The sequence below is a fragment of the Dipodomys merriami genome, unplaced genomic scaffold (genome assembly GCF_024711535.1).
Source record: "Dipodomys merriami isolate MVZ:Mamm:240054 unplaced genomic scaffold, mDipMer1.0.p SCAF_16, whole genome shotgun sequence".
Lineage (NCBI taxonomy): Eukaryota > Metazoa > Chordata > Mammalia > Rodentia > Heteromyidae > Dipodomys > Dipodomys merriami.
Genome location: NW_027202937.1, coordinates 7,814,222 through 7,833,852, shown reverse-complemented (window position 1 = coordinate 7,833,852; position 19,631 = coordinate 7,814,222). Strand labels below are relative to the sequence as shown.

At 47.9% G+C, this 19,631-nt stretch overlaps 3 protein-coding genes across 3 annotated transcripts in view; 1 reads left to right on the top strand and 2 right to left on the bottom strand.

The window, feature by feature from the left end:
- Positions 1–259: 259 nt before the first annotated feature.
- On the bottom strand, positions 260–981 carry Tmem217b (transmembrane protein 217B). The gene has a single exon (XM_070023860.1). It carries the CDS (start codon positions 979–981, stop codon positions 427–429), a length of 555 nt encoding a protein of 184 aa, XP_069879961.1. The 3' UTR covers positions 260–426.
- A 2,103-nt stretch (positions 982–3,084) lies between these two features.
- Tmem217 (transmembrane protein 217) lies at positions 3,085–15,442 on the bottom strand. The gene is made up of 2 exons (XM_070023859.1): positions 15,376–15,442; positions 3,085–3,665 (listed from the first exon to the last, which is right to left on the bottom strand). Exon 2 carries the CDS (start codon positions 3,655–3,657, stop codon positions 3,085–3,087), a length of 573 nt encoding a protein of 190 aa, XP_069879960.1. The 5' UTR covers positions 3,658–3,665; positions 15,376–15,442.
- A 153-nt stretch (positions 15,443–15,595) lies between these two features.
- Tbc1d22b (TBC1 domain family member 22B) overlaps positions 15,596–19,631 on the top strand; it is a 62,205-nt gene continuing 58,169 nt past the window's right edge. The window contains exon 1 of the mRNA XM_070023855.1: positions 15,596–15,801. Coding sequence (XP_069879956.1) covers positions 15,746–15,801 — 56 coding nt within the window. The 5' untranslated portion in view covers positions 15,596–15,745. The remainder of the gene's footprint in view (positions 15,802–19,631) is intronic.

The following is a 19,631-nucleotide window of genomic DNA, read 5'->3' as shown; positions in this document are numbered from 1 at the left end:
TCTTATCTCCAATAAACCACTCAGAGAACTGGAAGTGACACTGTGGCTCAAGTGGTAGAGTGCTAGCCTTGAGCTGAAGAGCTGAGGGACAGTGCCCAGGCTCAGAGTTCAAGCCCCATAACCTACAAAAACAAAATACAGAAAATTCCATGGAACAGCACTGCTCCAAAAGGACTCTGCAGAAGAGTTAGAAATGGCACAGAGGACGTTCAGACAGGAGGGGACTATGCGAGATACAACTTGACACCAACAAGGTAGGTAAACAGGCAGTATGAATGTATGTCATTGCACACTGGCAAACTAATTGACCTGTGCCACTTCGTTCCAAGAGCCCTAACTTAGAAACTCCCAAAAGGCAAGCAGTACCCACAGGACCCAGGCTTCACTGTTGCTAAACACCATGCTCTCTGTCCATCCTGGCACTGTTCAGTTTGACTTGCGATACATGAGTCTCAGCCCAACAGGTGGCCACATGTCCACAGTGCTGACGGAAGAGTGTCTATGGCGGGCTAGCTTTCCCACCACCCTGGGCTCCACATAGAGGAAGTAGCCGTGCCTGACAATGAAGGGCAGACAGAAGAAGTGCAGGCACATGCGCAAGACTTGGAAGACCACGTACAGGTGACTCAGCTGCCTGAACTGTTCCTTCACGAGCCCCTGGATGAGCAGGACGATGGAGAAGTTGATGAGCTCGTAGGCGATGATCCATAACGTATAGATCAGCGGCCCCATACACTGGCTCCTGAGGATACCGTAGAGCAGGAAGCAGCTCACGAGGATGGTGATGAGGGCCAGGCAGATGTTGATGGTCTTCTTGTGGACAATGAGCCAGGTGACGAGCTCAGAGCTCGTGCTCAGGAAGAGGCTGTATTTGTCTTCATAGCCGATGTAGGTGGACTGGTTCAGCTCCATGATGAAGAACTGGATGGTGTTGAAGATCGAGAAGACAGCTGTCATGAGGGATATCATCCTGGCATTCATTTCCTACTCGTCTTTCTGGATTATCTCCTGCAAGGAAAATACAAAGTTGATGGAGAAATATGACTGTCAGCCCCAGACAGTTCCGTCACCAGAGGAGGGCAGAGCAATGTGTGGACCGATGGCAGGCTGGGAGTCAGGGGACCAGACTGCCACTGGTGGCAGGGATTTGGGGGTGTCGGAGTTCCCCTGGAATAATGAGCAATGGAGTTCTGGGCTCCCCTCTGGGGAATTTGTGCCACCTCTAAATGTTCACCCTTTCTTTCTAAATCCTTGGGAATGGACGGTTCTGCTGCTGTCCTCTGGGGGGCGCCCTAGTCCTGTTTCAAGTCACAGGCTAGGCCAGCAATGTGGAACAGGGGGAAGTTTATGCGTACAAGACTTAACTGTCTTCTCTGCCCAGAATAAAGATACCTTTAAACAGCTGCCATTCTGCTGGGTGCTGGTGGTTCATGTCTGTCATCCTGGTTATTCAGGAGACTGAGATCTGAAGATCATGGTTTAAAGCCAGCTGAATCTCAGGAAAGGCCCTGAGATTCTTATCTCCAATTAAGCATCAGAAAACCAGCAGTGGAGCTGTGGCTCAAAGAGGCTCAGGGACAGTGCATGATGAGCTGCTGGCATTCAGCTTACAATTTATTTTTTACTTTGGGTGCTGGTCCAAGGGCTTGAACTCAGGGCCTAGATGCTGTCCCCCAGCTATTTTGCTCAAGGCTAGCACTCTGCTGCTTGAGCTACAGCTCTACTTCTGGATTTTGGTGTTTAATTGGAGATAAGAGTCTCACAGATTTTCCTGCCTGGCCTGGCTTCAAATCTCAATCATCAGCTCTCAGCCTCCTGAGTAGCTAAGATTACAGGCATAAGTTACTGGTGCCCAGCTGTTTTTACAATAATTTGCAGCTATTTTCCTAGGGAGCTGATCCATGGAGTTCATCTTGTCAGAAGTTGCTCAGTTACTCTTTAATTTTCCATAACTCACTGACAATACTTTTGTTGGTGGTGGTGGTGGTTGTGGGGCTTGAACTTAAAGCCTGGGTACTTGAGCCTCTCTGTGCTCAAGACTAGTGCTCTACCACTTGAGCCACAGCACCACTTCTGGTTTTTGAGTGGTTAATTGGAGATAAAGAATCTCATCGGGACTTTCCTGCCCTGGCTGGCTTTGAACCTCGATCCTCAGATCTCAGCCTCCTGAGTAGCTAGGATTACATGTGTGAGCCAACTATGTCTGGCTGGCTACACTTTTTTTCTTTAAGAAAAGCATTCAAGATGTACACTTTACCTGACATGACCCCTCTGTACATCACTTTTATAATAATTTAAAATTTTTTAAAGTATTCGAGACATGTAAATTTAAATGCAATTTATAACATAGATTGGGAGTGGGAAGAAGAGGGGGAAAGCCACAGGGAGAGAAATTGGCTGATTTATCTATTAACATTTTTTTTTTAATTCAAAAGAAAACAAAGACTAGGCATCAGTAATCAGCGACCCCTGGTGGCTATAATGCGTTGGTACATCATGACTTTTCTGTAGTGTTAGCCTCTAGGCCACACATTAAAATCAAACCAACCTTCCAAGACATGTCAAATCCTATCGCTTTAGCAAAGCCATTTGTGATTACTGCAGCCCATGCGACTGCATTCCTCTCCACACACTAACAAAATTCCTGGGACTTGAATTCAGGGCCTCACACTTGGTTGAGAATTTTCACTTAAGATTGGTACTCTTAACTATTGGAGCTACACCTCTGCTGTCTTGATTTTTGTTTTTTTTTTTTTGTTTTTTCCTTTGGTAGTCAATTGGAAACAAAGCCTGATGAACTTTTCTGCTTGGGCTGGCCTCAAACGGTGATCCTCAGATCTCAGCCTCCTGACTGGCTAGGATTACAAGCGTAAGCCCTGATGCTCAGCTCATCCTCTTCATTTGGATCCACCAGGAGGTATGGACCAGAAAAAGAGGACAGACCTGGAGGAGGGCTTGTTCAAAACCAGTGCCCTTGGACTAAGTCTCATGGTGGAATGGGATGGCCCATGAAAGGAAGCAGAGTGGAGACCACAGCCTGGGCCTGGGGAGGGGCGGGGAAGAGAGGGGGGAGGCTGACATTTATTATAAGTGATGGACGAAGCTTATAATCTTCGATTTCCGTCGTGGAGATTCAGCACTCGACACTGACATGCGTCTGTTGTAGCAGATGATGTTGCCCTGCTTTTGACTTTTGTAGATGATTCGCATGTAGTTGAAGACGAAGAACATCCAGAAGCCGTGCAAGAAGGTCCGGCATACCAGGCCGCTCCAGCGCACGAATCTGACCTCCTCTATGCTGAAGTCATTGATGAGGATCTGGATGGCCAAGTTGACCGTCTCATAGATAAAGATCCATGCGATGTAGATGACCAGGCCCCTGTAGATCTGGGCGTACACAGAGTACAGGAGGAGGAAGCTGATGATCATGGTGATGAAACACTGGAAAATAATGATTCTAAAACTCCAACAGATGATGAAATGACTTAGCATGTTCCTCAGGCCCCTGTGGTCCTGGGGGCTAATCGCCGTGCAGTTGCCATCCTCGAGGTGCTTCTGCTCAAAGATGAGGTACAAGTGGGTGACTATGATGGAGAAGACTCCTGACAGCGTGGTCCCCATCTTGGCAGTCATCCCACACCAGCGCTTCTGCTTCATGTCCACACCTACGGAGATAAACCACAGGAGCCCGGCTCCAGGAGCTGCCCAGGCTGGCAATCCAGGCCTGCCCTCTGTTTCCCCTTCCCTGATCCACCAGGGAGGGCAGGGAAGAACGGCCTAGTTGAAATTGGCTGTAGTGTGGAGGGGGATTTCTGGAGCTGGGAGCTGATAAAGGAAAGCACTGGTTCTTAACCCTAGAAGTGCCTGGGCCCCAGGCCCCTCCCTCCCTTCTTCCCTGGACCAATCAGATATTCTCTGGGCGGGACCCAGGCAGCAGGGTTCTAAGAGCCTCAGAGGAATTTTCATGGGCGGCCAGTCCCATGTTAGAAAACACAAGGTTATATAACAAGGTGGTCTATGGGGCTGGGAAGGTGGCTCAATGGTAGAGCACTTGCCTTGCATGCATGAGGCCCTGGGTTCGAGTCCCCAGCACCACATAAGCAAAAAGGAAAAAAAAAGCGGAAGTGGTGCTGTGGCTCAAGTGGTAGAGCGCTAGCCTTGAGCTGAAGAGCTGAGGGACAGCACCCAAGCCCAGAGTTCAGGCCCCACAACTGGACCATAAATATAACAAGGTGGTCTAAATTCTCTCTGATCTCTCCAGATATAGCTCCCATGACCACTTCTGTCCTCATGGTAAAATTGACTAACCCTAGGGCAGCAGGGTTATGATGTAAACAGACGGGCACTTGACTGGCTTTCCAAGTCACTCCTCTGCTGCCTATCAAAACTTATGAATTGGGCTGGGAAGGTGGCTCAGTGGTAGAGCGCTTGCCTTGCATGCATGAGGCCCTGGGTTCGATTTCTCAGCACTACATAAGCAGAAAAAGCTGGAAGTGGCACTATGGCTCAAGTGGTAGAGCACTTGCCTTGAGCTGAAGAACTAAGGGACAGCTCCCAGGCCCAGAGTTCAAGCCCCATGACCGACAAAAAAAAACAAAAAAACAACTTATGAATTAATGGGTGCTGGTGGCTCACACTTGTAATCCTAGCTACTCAGGAGGCTGAGAGTTGGGTATGGCTCCAATAGTAAGAGTGTTAGCCCAGCAAATGCTAAACTCTGAGTTCCCAATACCAGAGAAAGGGGGGCGGGGGGAGTGGGCTGGGCTGTGAAAATATTAATAAGACTTTTTATTTATTTATATTACTTTTATTATTTATAGCAGTACAGCAGAAGTCAGGCACACTGATCAAGTATTCTGTGTGTGTGTGTGTGTGTGTGTGTGTGTGTGTGTGTGTGTGTGTGTGTGTCAGACCTAGGGTTTGAACTCAGGGCCTGGATACTGTCCATAAGATTTTTTGCTGAAGCCGGGCGCTGGTGGCTCACACCTGTAATTCTAGCTACTCAGGAGGCTGAGATCTGAGGATCACGGTTCAAAGCCAGCCCAGGCAGGAGAGACCGTGAGACTCCTATCTCCAATAAACCACCAGAAAACCGGAAGTGGTGCTGTAGCTCAAGTGGTAGAGCGCTCGCCTTGAGCTGAAGAGCTGAGGGACAGCGCCCAGGCCCAGAGTTCAAGCCCCCACGACTGACAAAAAAAAAAAAGGATTTTTTGCTGAAGGCTAGTGATCTACTACTTGAGCCACAACTCCATTTATGGCTTTTTGATGGTTAATTGGAGGTAAGAATCTCACAGACTTTCATGCCTAGGCTACATTGAAATGTGATCATCAGATCTAAGCCTTCTGAGGAGCTAGGGTTATGAAGTGAACCTCCAGAGCCTGGCTTATTAGTCAAGTCCTCTATCATACTTCTACATCCCCAGCCAGATGCCTGTGGATAGTTCTTTACTCTGGATGTCTTACAAATTTCCCTTCCTTCCTTCCTTCCTTCCTTCCTTCCTTCCTTTCTTCCTTCCTTATAGTATTTGAACTCAGGGCCTTGCACTTACTAGGCAGGTGTTCTACCACTTGGACCACACCTTCAACCCTGCAACTTTGCAAATCAACACTTCCTGCTTTACCAACAGAATCTCCATCTTTGGCTCTTAGAGCACAGATTTCCCAAAACTCTCCTCTGGGGGAGAAAATGGGTAATCCTCTTCAACCTAGAGAAAATGCCTGGCGTGCTTTGGTGGTGAGTCAGCCTACAAGCAAGGAAAAAACAGCCCGAGAGAGAATGAGGTAATTCTGACAGTAAATCTCACAGTTGGGTACAAAGTCCACACAGTCTGCTGGCCACTCAGCGGCCCAGGGTGCCTGCATTCTTTCGTGTGTGTGTGTGTGTGTGTGTGTGTGTGTGTGTGTGTGTGTGTGTGCCTGCATTCGTGTGTGTGTGTGTGTGTGTGTGTGTGTGTGTCCTACTTCCTTCACTGTCTCTTGTCCACCTGGCTCACTCCTCACCACGGTCATCCACAGGGCCCTAGGCTGGCCTTCTGTGTCACAGCTGCCTGCCACAGCCCCTCACACCAGCACCCCAACCAGGAGTATGTCCACAAGCTCCCCCTCTCCTTGTCTCTTTCCCTGGAAGTGCACATTTCCCAGACATGCTCAGCAGTCTTCCTGTCATAGCTCATTGGCCAGCACTAGGTCACATGACCACCCATAGTCAGGGGGAGACTGGGAAAGCAAGTTTCTGGCAAAGCTGAATGGGATTATCCACTTATGCCCAGACTGGGAACACAGTTGCTCTACCCCACTGAAAAAGGAGGTCCTTAACAAGGAATATGCGTGAGATAACTCAAAAGCTACTTGTGCTGCACCCATGAGTAAACCTAAAGCAGGATGCCAGCTGGGCACCCAGCCCTTGGCATCGTGTCCTTTGATCTGAGCTGTTTTCCACACCTCCAGGAAAGACAGGATTTACCTGCGGTAAAAGGCAAATTGTCCTTAGGCAATGCTTACTTTTTTCTTTTCTCTCTCTCTCTCTCTCTCTTTTTGTTGTTTGTCGTGGGTCTTGAACTCTGGGCTTGGGTGTTATCCCTGAGCTCTTCAGCTTAAGGCAAGGGTTCTACCATTTGAGCCACAGTGCCACTTCCAGTTTTCTGGTGGTTCATTGGAGATAAGAGACTCATGGACTTTCCTGCTCAGGCTGGCTTTGAGCCATGATCCTCAGATCTCAGCCTCCTGAGTAGCTAGGATGACAGGCGTGAGCCATTGGCACCCAGTTTACTTTCTCTTTATATTCAGGTACTGGGGCTTGAACTCAGGGTCTTAAGCTTTTACTTTCACTCAAGGCTGGTGTTCTACCACTTTTTTTTTTTTTTTTTTTCTAATTGGAGATAAGAGCCTCACAGATTTTTCTGCCCTGGCTGTTTCAAATTGTGATCCTCAGTTTCAGTTTTCTGGTGGATAATTGGAGATAAGAGTCTCATGGACTTTCCTGCACCTGGCTGGCTTCGAACAACAATAATCAGATCTCAGCATCTTGAGTAGCACTGTTATTATTATTTTTTTTTCTTTTGCCAGTCCTGGGTCTTGAACTCAGAGGGTGCTGTCCCTGAGCCTCTTTGTGCTCAAGGCTAGCACTCTACCACTTGAGCCACAGTGCCACTTCTGGCTTTTTCTGAGTAGTTTATTGGTGCTAAGCTTTTCATAGACTTTCCTGCCCAGCCTGGCTTCCAACCACACTCCCTCAGCTCTCAGCAGTGCCCAGCGCACTGTTACTTTTATCTCAACAAATACAACTGCCTCCGGTCTGCTGCCTATATAAGCATGTGAAACATCTCTCCTATCTCCACCTCTCCTTTGACCCTAAGTTTCTCTCCAGCTTATCTTCAGCCTTTTCTGTGTTAGTCAAAGCAAGCAACAGATCCGATTGTTGGCCCATTGAAGCAGAAAAGCCATTCCTTATAGATGATGAAGGCCGCAGAATCACGTGTATCTATTAACCAGTGCGAAGCCGCATAAACAATCACGGTGCCTTGGTGGCCCATGACAGTGATCACATCGTTAGGTCATGAGCCTGTCGGCCTCTGCTTATTTGGGGTGGGGCCATTTGGGCTGATGCCAGCCGGACTGGCTGGTGTGTCTGTAGTCAACTGTTGGCTGGCCGGGGAGCTCTGTTGGTTTTGGCTGAGTTCATTCCTACGTCAGAGCCTGAGCTGGCTCTTGGCTAATTTCCGATGGCCTCAGCTGGGATACTGGGAGGTTTGGCCGGGGTCCACATGTCTCTCATTGTGCAGCAGGCCAGTCTAGACATGCGCTAATAGCAATCACACAAGCCCAGTTACACGACTGCTTTTCAGGCGTCTGCGTGTGAAATGGTTACTAAAATCTCATTGACCCACACAATCAATCTCACGGGAGCCTAGAGTCAGCAGAGGATGAGCCGACACGATAAGGCTCAGGAGGGTAAGAATCAAGCCCACCATGTACCCAATCTACCTCGCCAAGACTAGAAGCTTCTCTCCAAGGGTGGTAGTCACAGCTCAGTGCCCAGCTGGATCCCTGAAGACCCCACAAAGCCACTGGTGAGCATTTGACTCTTGTCGTTATGCTGCAAGTCCTTCTGGCCAGCCTCTTGCTGCCTGGGCTGCCTCAATGGCTCTTCCAGCCTGGGGCTGCGGCCATGCCTGGCACTGCCTGCCCACGGATCCAAGATTTTTTTTTTTTGGTCCATGGTGGGGCTTGAACTCTGGGCCTGGGCACTGTCCCTGAGCTCTTCAGCTCAAGGCTAGTGCTCTACCACTTGAGCCACAGCGCCACTTCCAGTTTTCTGGTGGTTTATTGGAGATAAGAGTCTCACCGATTTTCCTTGCCTAGGCTAGTTTTGACCACCATCCTTAGATCTCAGCCTTATGAGTAGCTAGGATTACAGGCGTGAGCTGCCCCTGGCTCTCAAGATTCTTATCTGCTTTGTCATCTCCGCAACATGAGCGCCTCCTGCCTCAAAATTGAGAGTGGAGCATTTTATTAACACACCTTGATGGCACAGTTTGCCTTAGCTCTCAAGGAAGCCTGGAGAGGGAAAAGCTGGCTCTGGCAGATACCATACTGGGAGGTGGGCTCTGCAGCTCATGGAATTTCCACAGGTTGGGAAACTTTCTGGTGATGATGATGTCTGCAATCACGGCCTTGCACTGGCTAGGCTGCATCACCTGAGCACCTCTAACCCTCTTTGCTGTGATTAGTTTTGAAATAGAGTCTCTCACTTTTGCCCAAGCCAACGTGGACCATGATCCTCTTGTTTATGTTTCCTGCCAGGCACGTACCACTGAGCTCAGCTATTAGTTCAGATGGGGTCCCACACCAAGCCTTCTGAATAGCTAGGGTTACAGGTGTGAGCCGTTGCACCTGGCTGACAATGATGCTCCGTGGTACATTAATGACCAAGCATGCGCGAAGCCATGGACTGAATCCCCAGTACTATGCAAACAAGAAAAGTGGAACAGAAGGAAAAAGAATGCTGACTGAACACTGTTGGAAATGAAACCCTCAGAAATGGGAATGAAGACATGTTTTCATCATGGAAGAGTACATTGCAATGAAGATGAAACTGGAGAGATGGTGGAGAGGAAAAAAAGCCAGTTGCAAGAGCATATGTATAGAGTGATGCTATTTATAACGTTTCCAAACACGGCAAGCATGTTGTTTATGGACAAGCACATATGTGGGGAGTCAGCGACATGCGGGAAAGTTGAACCTGTCACCCAGGATCTAGCTTTCCAGCGGGGGAGGGTAGAGGAGGGAGACTGGAGACCCACAGAAAAGGGGAAAAGTGACTTTATTTGTATCTTAGGCCTCTTCCTTTTTCTCCTCTCCCTCACTCCCTTCTCTTCCTTCCTTCTCACCTTCCTCCCTCCCTCCTCACCCTCCTTCCTTCCTTTCTTCTTCCTTCCTTCCTTTCTTCTTCCTTCCTTCCTTCCTGCTTTCCTTCCTTCCTTCCTTCCTTCCTTCCTTCCTTCCTTCCTTCCTTCCGTCCTCTCTCTCTCTCTTTTTTAAACTAATTCATTTGAGCAAACTTTTTTTTTGTTGTTGTTGGTCATAGGGCCTGAACTCTGTGCCTGGGCACTGTCCCTCAGCTCTTCAGCTCAAGGCTAATGCCCTACCACTTGAGCCATAGCACCACTTCTGGCTTTTTCTGCTTATGTGGTGCTGAGGAATCAAACCCAGGGCCTCATGTATGCAAGGCAAGCATCCTACCACTGAGCTACCTTCCCAGCCCCCGAGAAAACTTTTTTGATTAGCTTACATTAGTTACATAGGAGGGATTTCACTATTCTATTTGCATACATGTTTATAATCTTCTAATCAATATCACTCCTATCATTCTATCAGCCTCCTTCTTAATCTTCTCTCACACATTATTTTTTCTTTAATATTTACTACAGGGCTGGGCAAACAATCACTCATGGGCAAAATCTGGTATGCTATTTTTTTTTTTTTTTTGGTCGGTCGTGGGGCTTGAACTCTGGGCCTGGGTGCTGTCCCTCAGCTCTTTAGCTCAAGGCGAGCGCTCTACCACTTGAGCTACAGCGCCACTTCCGGTTTTCTGGTGATTTATTGGAGATAGGAGGCTCATGGTCTCTCCTGTTGGTGTGCTATTTTTTTTTTTTTTTTGGTCCGGTCGTGGGGACTGAACTCTGGGCCTGGACACTGTCCCTCAGCTTTTTCAGCTCAAGGCTAGCGCTCTACCACCTGAGCCACAGCACCACTTCCGGCTTTTTACTTTTTGCTTATGTGGTGCTGAGGAATTGAACCCAGGGCCTCATGTATGCAAGGCAAGCGCTCTACCACTGAGCCACCTTCCCAGCCCCTGGTGTGCTATTTTTATATGGCCTGTGAACTTAATTTTTTTTTTTTTTTGCCAGTCCTGGGGCTTGAACTCAGGGCCTGGGCACTGCCCCTGAGCTTCTTTTGCTCAAAGCTAGCACTCTACCACTTAAGCCACAGTACCACTTTAGGCTTTTTCTGCTTATACTGACGAATGGAATCTAGGGCTTCACGCATGATAGGCAAGCACTCTACCACTAAGCCACATTCCCAGCCCAGTTTTTACTTTTTAAAATTTTTTTTCTTTGTGCTGGCCCTGTGGCTTGAACTCAGGGCCTGGGTGCTGTTCCTTAGCTTTTTTGCTCAAGGGTAGCACTCTCCCACTTGAGTCACAGCTCTATTTCCATTTTTTGGTGGTTAACTGGAGATAAGAGTCTCACTAACTTTTCTACCTGGGCTAGCTTTGAACTGTGATCCTCAGATCTCAACCTCTTGAGTAGCTAGGATTATATGTATGAGCCACTGGTGCATAGCAGTTATTTATTTGTTTATTCATTTATTGAGATGGAAGTTTCTGCTTTGAAAGACTAGGCTACTGGGTCCAATCCACAATTCACAATTAGTAATGTATTTGTGTGCATGCATGTGTGTTTATGTGTATGGATATATATATATTTGATCTAGCATCCACATGAGAGAGAAGACAATCTTGGTCCTTCCCACTCTGGCTTCCTTCTGCTAACATGATGGTCTCCAGTTCCACTGGCTCCAGCAAACCTACTCCAGCATGAGTAGGAGTACAGCAGAGGCACTCACTCACCCATGTGCACTGCAGCACTAGTCATATAGCCAAGGTATAGATAGCCCAGGGGCTGGGAAGGTGGCTCAGTGGTAGAGTGCTTGCCTTGCATGCCTGAGGCCCTGGGTTCGATTCCTCAGCACCACATAAGCAAAAAGAAAAAAGCCGGAAGTGGCACTATGGCTCAAGTGGTAGAGCTCTAGCCTTGAGCTGAAGAGCTGAGGGACAGCGCCCAGGCCCAGAGTTCAGGCCCCACGACCGGACCCCCTCCCCCCCAAAAGAAATAGCCCAGGTGGATCAAGAAAATGGGTGCATATACACAGTGGAGTGCCATTCACCCAAAATCACAATGATGGTGTCATTTGAAGGGTAATGGATAGACCTGGAGAGCATCAAGTTTATAATATTTTTTTTTCTTCTTAAATCATGGGGCTTGAACTCAGCCTAAGGCATTGTCCCGTAGCTCTTCAGCTTAAAGCAAGCACTCTACTACTTGAGCTACAACTCCATTTCTGGTTTTCTGGAGATAAGAGTCTTATGGACTTTTCTGCCTGGGCTGGCTTTGAACTGTGGTCCTCAGATCTCAGCCTCCTGAGTAGCTAGGATTACAGGCATAAGCCACTGCACCTGGCTTAAGGGACAGTTTTTATTTATATATTTATTTTTAGTTTTTTGCCAGTCCTGGGCTTGAACTCAGGGCTTGAGCACTGTCCCTGAGCTTCTTTGCTCAAGGATAGCACTCTACCACTTGAGCCACAGTGCCACTTCTGGCTTTTTCTGTTTATATGGTACATAGGAATGGAACCCAGGGTTTATGCATGTTAGGCAAGCACTCTGTTACTAAGCCACCTTCCTAGCCAGGGACAGTTTTAAATCCTCCTTGGCTGCTATGGGGGACATAAGAGTGGAAGCTGAGAGGGTTTAGGTTAGGGAGATCATAGTCTTGATGGTGATAAGAAAGGCTCAACACTCTTGGCTTCCCTACCACATATTATTTTAAAAGTTATCATCAAGGGATGTGAAGGGTAAACAAAGGAGGAGGCTACAATGCTTGATAGGAAATGTACTCATTATCTTGCCCATGTAATTGTAACCCCTCTGTACAATATGTTCACAATAAAAAAAAAAAAGTTATATCAAGCTGGGCACTGGTGGCTCACGCCTGTAATCCTAGCTACTCAGAAGGCTGAGATATGAGGATGATAGTTCAAAGCCAGCCCAGGCAGGAAAGTCTGTGAGACTCTTCTCTCCAATGAACCACCAAAAATCTGGAAGTGGCGCTGTGGCTCAAGTGGTAGTAGTGCTTGCCTTGAACTGAAGAGCTGAAAGACAGTGCCCAGGCCCAGAGTTCAAGCCCCACAACTGACAAAAAAAAAAAAAAAAAAAAAAAAAAAAGTTATCAGCCAGGTGCTGATGGCGCATGCCTATAATCATAGTAACTCATAAGGCTGAGATCTTAGGATCAGGGTTCGAAGCCAACCTTGGCAGGAAAGTCTTTGAGACTCTTATCACCAATAAACTACCAAAAAGCTGGAAGTGGAGATGTGGGTCAAGTAGTAGAGCACTAGCCTTGAGCAGAAAAGCTCAGGCTTTGAGGTCAAGCCCCAGCTGATGACAAATAAGACTTCTTTTTTGTTGTTGTTTAATCATAGATGAAAAACTGGTTTGAATGTAGAAAATAAAGAGGGGAACTAATAGAGCTTGTCTGGGTTGAGGATTGTTAACCAAATCGCCTGGGAACTTGTGTTATTTAACATTTCATAAATGACTTTTAAAAAGGATACTTTGAGACTCTTCTAGGTACACAAATTAGACTTTCCTTTTCAGGTAGGGAAATGTCAAGTCAATAGGGAGTATCTTCTGGAACATTTCTAACTCCATGTAGTGAGCTGGAAAGTGGGAGGTGTCTCGCCACGTGCCAAATAGTGCCTCTCACACAAGGAAGGGCAATTCCAATGACAGACTGAAGATAATGAACTCCGAATGGCCAGCTGCTTCCAAGGAAAGGGGTCTAGAAATCAAGACACCAACTCTCCTAAAGTAGAAAAGTGCTGGTGGCCTTGAGCAAAAGAAGCTCAGGGACAGTGACCAGGCCCTGAGTTCAAGCCATAGGACTGGAAAAAAAAAAAAAAAGAAAAGAGAAGCTGGACGTGGAGATGTGGCTCAAGTGGTAGAGTGCCAGCCTGGTGCAAAACAGCAAACAAGAGCATGAGGTCCCAAGCTCAAGCCCCAATTATACACACAAATACATAAAAGTAAAAAAGGTCTTTCTAGAGATGGGGGTATGGCACAAGTAGTAGAGTACCTGCCTAGCCAACACAGGTCCTGAATTAAAAACTTAGTACTACCAAAAGGCAAGATAAAAGAAGTAGGCCAGGTGCTGGTGGCTCACACCTGTAATCCTAGCTACTCAGGAGGCTGAGATCTGAGGATTGGGGTTTAAAGCCAGCCCTGGCAGGAAAGTCTATGAGACTCTTATCTCCAGAAAACCAGAAGTGGTGCTGTGGCTCAAGTGGTAGAACACTTGCCTTGAGCTGAAAGAGCTCATGGTGAGTGGAAAGAGCCCAGGCTCAGAGTTCAAGCCCCATGACAGACAAAAAAATAAAAATAAAAAAAGAAAGAAAGGCAAGAAAGAAAAGAAAAGCAAGAAAGAAAAGAAAAGATTAAAAAAAAGTCAGGCGCTAGTGGCTCTAGCCTATAATCCTAGCTACTTAGGAGGCTGAGATCTGAGGATTGTGGTTCAAAGCCAACCCAGGAAAGGAAAGTCCCGAGACTCTGTTCTCCAATTAACCACCAGAAAACTGGAAGTGGAGCTGTGGCTCAGAATGGTAGAATGCTAGCCTTGATGGACAGTGCCTAGGCCCTGAGTTCAAGCCCCACGACTGGGAAAAAGAAAATAAAAAGAATCATTAACTGGGCTGGGAAGGTAGCTCAGTGGTAAAGCGCTTGCCTTGCATGCTTGAGGCCCTGGGTTCGATTCCTCAGCACCCATGAGAAAAAAAAAGCAGGAAGTGGCGCTGTGGCTCAAGTGGTAGAGCGCTAGCCTTGAGCTGAAGAGCTGAGGGGCAGTGTCCAGGCTCAGAGTTCAGGCCCACGACCGGACCCCCAAAACAAAACAAAACAAAACAAAAAGAATCATTAACTAACAGGGCTCCTTAAGTATTCCCCAATATGTAGAAAGACATGGGATAGCAGTGAATAGAGTGGGCTTCAAGGGCAATCAGCCATATGCTACAGTCTTTAGATGACACAAAATGACTCTGAACTAGCAAATATTCCTCCTTCAATCACCATGGAATACAACCACAAACACTAAAAAACAAAAAGTAGAATCACTAACAAGACAAAGGGTTTAAAATGCTAATATTAGGTTTCATTCTGAGTAAAAGCTCAATTGAAAAAAAATCAAAGGTGAATGATAAAGAAAATTAAGGACATGCCGGGCACTGGTGGCTCACGCCTGTAATCCTAGCTACTTAGGAGGCTGAGATCTGAGGATCGTGGTTCAAAGCCAGCCCGGGCAGGAGAGACCGTGAGACTCCTATCTCCAATAAACCACCAGAAAACTGGAAGTGGCGCTGTAGCTCAAGTGGTAGTGGCGCTCGCCTTGAGCTGAAGAGCTGAGGGACAGCGCCCAGGCCCAGAGTTCAAGCCCCATGACTGACCAAAAAAAAAAAGAAAATTAAGGACATGGGTTCCTACGGCTTTAATCTTTGTAGCTGATGTTATAGAGATACTCTATGTCCTCAAGAGAAATGGCACTTGGTAATTTCAATGGATGGATAAAATAACATTTCCCTAAGAACAACCTGTCAAGTGTTTAGCTTTCTGTAGTCAAAACTAAGAGTCGAGATTGAAATTGGGGTTACATCATTTCAATTTCACCTGCAACCCAAGTCATGTAATAGTGTTCAGTTATCAGAGAAGAGGAAGATTCTGATGAATCAACTGTTACTTGCCTGTTGAAACAGTCACCCTGGGCTGTATCAGTCTTCTTTCAAAAAAATTAAAATAATAATAATAATAAATTGGGGGCTTTAAGGGAAAGAGAAGGGGACATGTCATAAATCAGTGTCACTGAGTTGGGAGATGTTAAAAATGGCCCACAACCATCACTGAGGGTTCTTACTTTTAAGTCAAAAGATTTATGTATGTACATAAGTATATTATGCTCTTTTTTTTCTTCTTCTTAAAAAAAATGTATGTAGCTCAGAAATCTCATCCCCCTCAAAGAAAACCATCTTTCCCCAGGTCTCTTTCCGTACCTGTTTCTTGCCTCCAGTGGGTACAACTTTCAGCCCCGCCTTCCTGCTCTCTTAGGCCCCGCCTCCTCGGTCCACCTGCATGCCCAGCCGCTGACGTAGCAGTTGGGCTTCAGAGGCCTGCAGGATTCTGGCTTCTGATTGGTCCATCCGTCTTGGGCCTGTGCAGAACACCAATGGCAATGGGGCTGGGCGGGGAGATGCCCACATCCAAGATGGCGTCCCCAAGAGCTGGGAGCGGGTGACCGGCGGCGGCGGCGGCGGCGGGGAAGCGGCCTGGGTCCGGCCCTCAGATTCCGGGGTCCTGGGGGTGGCATCCCGCGGGCACCTCCCCCCCGTGGCCCGCCTACCAGGACCTCCCCGGGCCAGAGCCATGGCCGCCGAGAACAGCAAGCAGTTTTGGAAGAGGAGCGCCAAGCTGCCGGGGAGGTGAGCCCAGGACGCCGAGGGGGAGGCGGGATCGGACCAAACCCTCCCGGACCCGAAATCCCGCGGGCCCGGGGCGCCTCGGAGGCCGGACGACTGGTATGGGGGACCCCAGGCTGAAGGGGCCGGGACCGCCTGGCCGTGGCGGGGCAGCTGTCAAGCCGCGAGCCCTGGGGCCGGCGGGGTGTGGGGCGCGCCCTGGGGCCGGCGGCGGGGGCTCTGGGGGGTGACCTCACCCGGGAGGGGCCCGGGGGCCCGGGGAGAGGGCCCGGGGAGTCGGGCGAGTGGCCTGGACAATCCTGGGCTGGGGGGCTGGCCCCCAAACTGCTTCCCACTTCAGCCCCAACTCCTCCTCAGGGGTCTCCGCCCAGCACAGGTGGTTGCCTGCCGGTGGGTGGCCCCTCGGCTGGGCCCTCGACGGGGTGGGGCCCCGCAGGAACCCTGCTTTCTCCTGGACCTCCTGGGGGCAGCCAGCCAGAGAGCCATTCTCCAGCCTGCATTCGTTACTTTACCTCCTGTTGGCCTTTTTAAAATTAGGTGTTAGTCACTGACCATTTTCTCAGGATTTGTGCAGCCCAAAGTGAACTCCCCCCTCCCCCCCCCCCCCCCCCCGCCACCGTGTGTAGTAATGTAAACAGACATTGTGTAAATATACCCAATTCTTCCATTCTTCAGTTTTGTTGGAAAGCTACTTTTTTCTTTCTTCTGATTGCATGTTGACACTTAGCAATCTTCCACCCATCCATCAGTCTTCTGTTGGTTTACAGCTTCAATTTGTTTGAGGTTGGGTCCTGAGCAGTAAGAGAAGTGTGTTTTTCAGTTGTTAAGATCCTGATAAGATCTTAAGGAGAATAGAGTGGAAGTCAGTGTTTAGCACATACATTGTACAAAACAAATACAAATTAAATATTAAAATCATATGAGAGGCTGGGTGGTGGTCGCTCATGCCTGTAATCTCAGCTATTCAGGAGAATGAGATCTGAGACTTCATTTCAAAGCCAGCCACAACAGGAAAGTTCCAGAGACTTTTAACGACAAGTAACCAACAAAAAGCTGGAAGGGAAGTGTGCCTCAAGTGATTAGAGCTCCAGCCGTGAGCAAAAACGCTAAGGGAGAGTGCACTGGTCTTGAGTTCAAGCCCTAGTACACACATGCACTAAAATAAAATAAAATCATGCAATGGAATGCAAAAATGACTTCCCATTAAAACACTGTGGAGGGCTGGGAAGGTGGCTGAGTGGTAGATCGCTAGCCTTGAGCTGAAGAGCTGAGGGACAGCGCCCAGGCCCAGAGTTCGGGCCCCACGACCGGACCCAAAAAAATAAAATAAATAAAACACTGTGGAATTAATAATGTTGTCAGTACTAAACATGCGCTTTAGATGAACACCACTTCCTGCCATCTGATTTCCTTTCCTTCCTGGTCTGTTAAGCTCTCCAGTTGTGCTCACAGTGTTTTCTGTGGTTTTCCATAGAAAGATCATGACATGCCCACATCCTAAAATTTGAATGAGAGGGGAAACAGTTAAGTCAGGAAACAATGTAGAAGATAATGGTAGGTGGTGTGGTACTTTGTGTCTTTGGTCTGTTGTTTTAACTATCTTTTGTTTCCCATATTTCTTCTCCTGAATTACAGGATCATGGAACTTTTTTTTTTTGAACTCTGGGCCTGGGCACTGTCCCTCAGCTCTTCAGCTCAAGGCTAGTGCTCTACCACTTGAGCCAAAGCACCACTTCCGGCTTTTTTCTTTTTGCTTATGTGGTGCTGAGGAATCAAACCCAGGGCCTCATGCATGCAAGGCAAGCACTCTTAACACTGAGCCACCCTCCCAGCCCATCATGGGCTTGAACTCAGGGCCTGGGTACCTTTATTAGTTTTTTTTGCTCTACCACTTGAGCCACATCTCCATTTCTGGCTTTTTGGTGGTTAATTGAAGAAAAGAGTCTAACAGATTTTCCTGCCTGGGCTGGCTTGGAATCCTGATCCTCAGATCTAAGTCTCCTGAGTAGCTTGGATTCCAGGTATGAGCCACTAGTGCCCTTAGAAGGGGTGTGTGTGTGTGTGTGTGTGTGTGTGTGTGTGTGTGTGTGTGTGTGTGTGTGTGTGTGTGTGTGTGTGTGTGTGTGTGTGTGTGTGTGTGTGTGTGTGTGTGTGTGTGCTTGGATTCCAGGTATGAGCCACTAGTGCCCTTAGAAGGGGTGTGTGTGTGTGTGTGTGTGTGTGTGTGTGTGTGTGTGTGTGTGTGTGTGTGTGTTTCCAGGGGCTTGAACTTAGAGCCTGATGCTGCCCCTAGATTTTCCTGCCTGGGCTGGCTTGGAATCCTGATCCTCAGATCTAAGTCTCCTGAGTAGCTTGGATTCCAGGTATGAGCCACTAGTGCCCTTAGAAGGGGTGTGTGTGTGTGTGTGTGTGTGTGTGTGTGTGTGTGTGTGTTTCCAGGGGCTTGAACTTAGAGCCTGATGCTGTCCCTGCCCTTAGAAGGGGTGTGTGTGTGTGTGTGTGTGTGTGTGTGTGTGTGTGTGTGTGTGTGTGTGTGTGTGTGTGTGGTTCCAGGGGCTTGAACTTAGAGCCTGATGCTGTCCCTGCCCTTAGAAGGGGTGTGTGTGTGTGTGTGTGTGTGTGTGTGTGTGTGTGTGTGTGTGGTTCCAGGGGCTTGAACTTAGAGCCTGATGCTGTCCCTGCCCTTAGAAGGGGTGTGTGTGTGTGTGTGTGTGTGTGTGTGTGTGTGTGTGTGTGTGTGTGTGTGGTTCCAGGGGCTTGAACTTACAGCCTGATGCTGTCCCTGCCCTTAGAAGGGGTGTGTGTGTGTGTGTGTGTGTGTGTGTGTGTGTGTGTGTGTGTGTGTGTGTGTGTGTGTGTTTCCAGGGGCTTGAACTTAGAGCCTGATGCTGTCCCTGAGCTTCATTTGCTCAAGGCTAGCACTCTATCACTTGAGCCACAGCTCCAATTCTGGCTTCTGAGGGGTAGTTTATTGGAGATAAGAGTCTCAGGGACTTTCTTGCCTGGGCTGGCTTCAAACTATGATTGTCAGATCTCAGCCTCCTGAGTAGCTAGAATTACAAGTGTGAGCAACTGGCACCTGGCTCATGAAACTTTTTTTTTTTTGTTAATGGGGGCTGAACTCAGAGCCTGGGCTTGGTTTCAGGAATTTTTCCATTCAAGGCTAGTACTCAACCACTTTGAGCCACAGCTCCATTTCCTGTTTTCTGATGGTTAATTGGAGATAAGAGTCTCATGGACTTTCCAGCCTGGGCTGACTTCAATCCACGATCCTCAGCTCTCAGCCTCCTGAGTAGCTAGGATTACAGGTGTGAGCCACCAACACCTGATTGAAGTAGCTGATTTATAAAGAACCTAGGATGGTGTTTATTTAGCATATCATAATTGTCAAATAGTGATTACTGCTGTGTTGTAGCTAGAGCAAGTAAACATTTAAAACAGGTATTTTTCAGACTTTTACTCCAGTACCTGTTGCTTAATTATTCATTTTTAGTATCTTACTTGAAGAGGAATGCTGTTTTAACTGTGTGCTTATCAGAGATCCCTAGGAGCTCCTGATTAAGGGAGAAAACTAAGATTTTTTTCAAGTAGTACTCTGTGTGTGTGTGTGTGTGTGTGTGTGTGTGTGTGTGTGTGTGTGTGTGTGTGTGTGTGTGTGTGTTCTGGGACTTGAACCTCAGGGCTTGGGTGCTGTGTGTGTGTGTGTGTGTGTGTGTGTTCTGGGACCTCAGGGCTTAGGTGCTGTCCTTGAATTTCTTTTGCTCAAGGCTGCACTCTGCCACTTGTAACAGCTCTACTTCTGGCTTTTTTTTTTTTTTTTTTTGTCAGTCGTT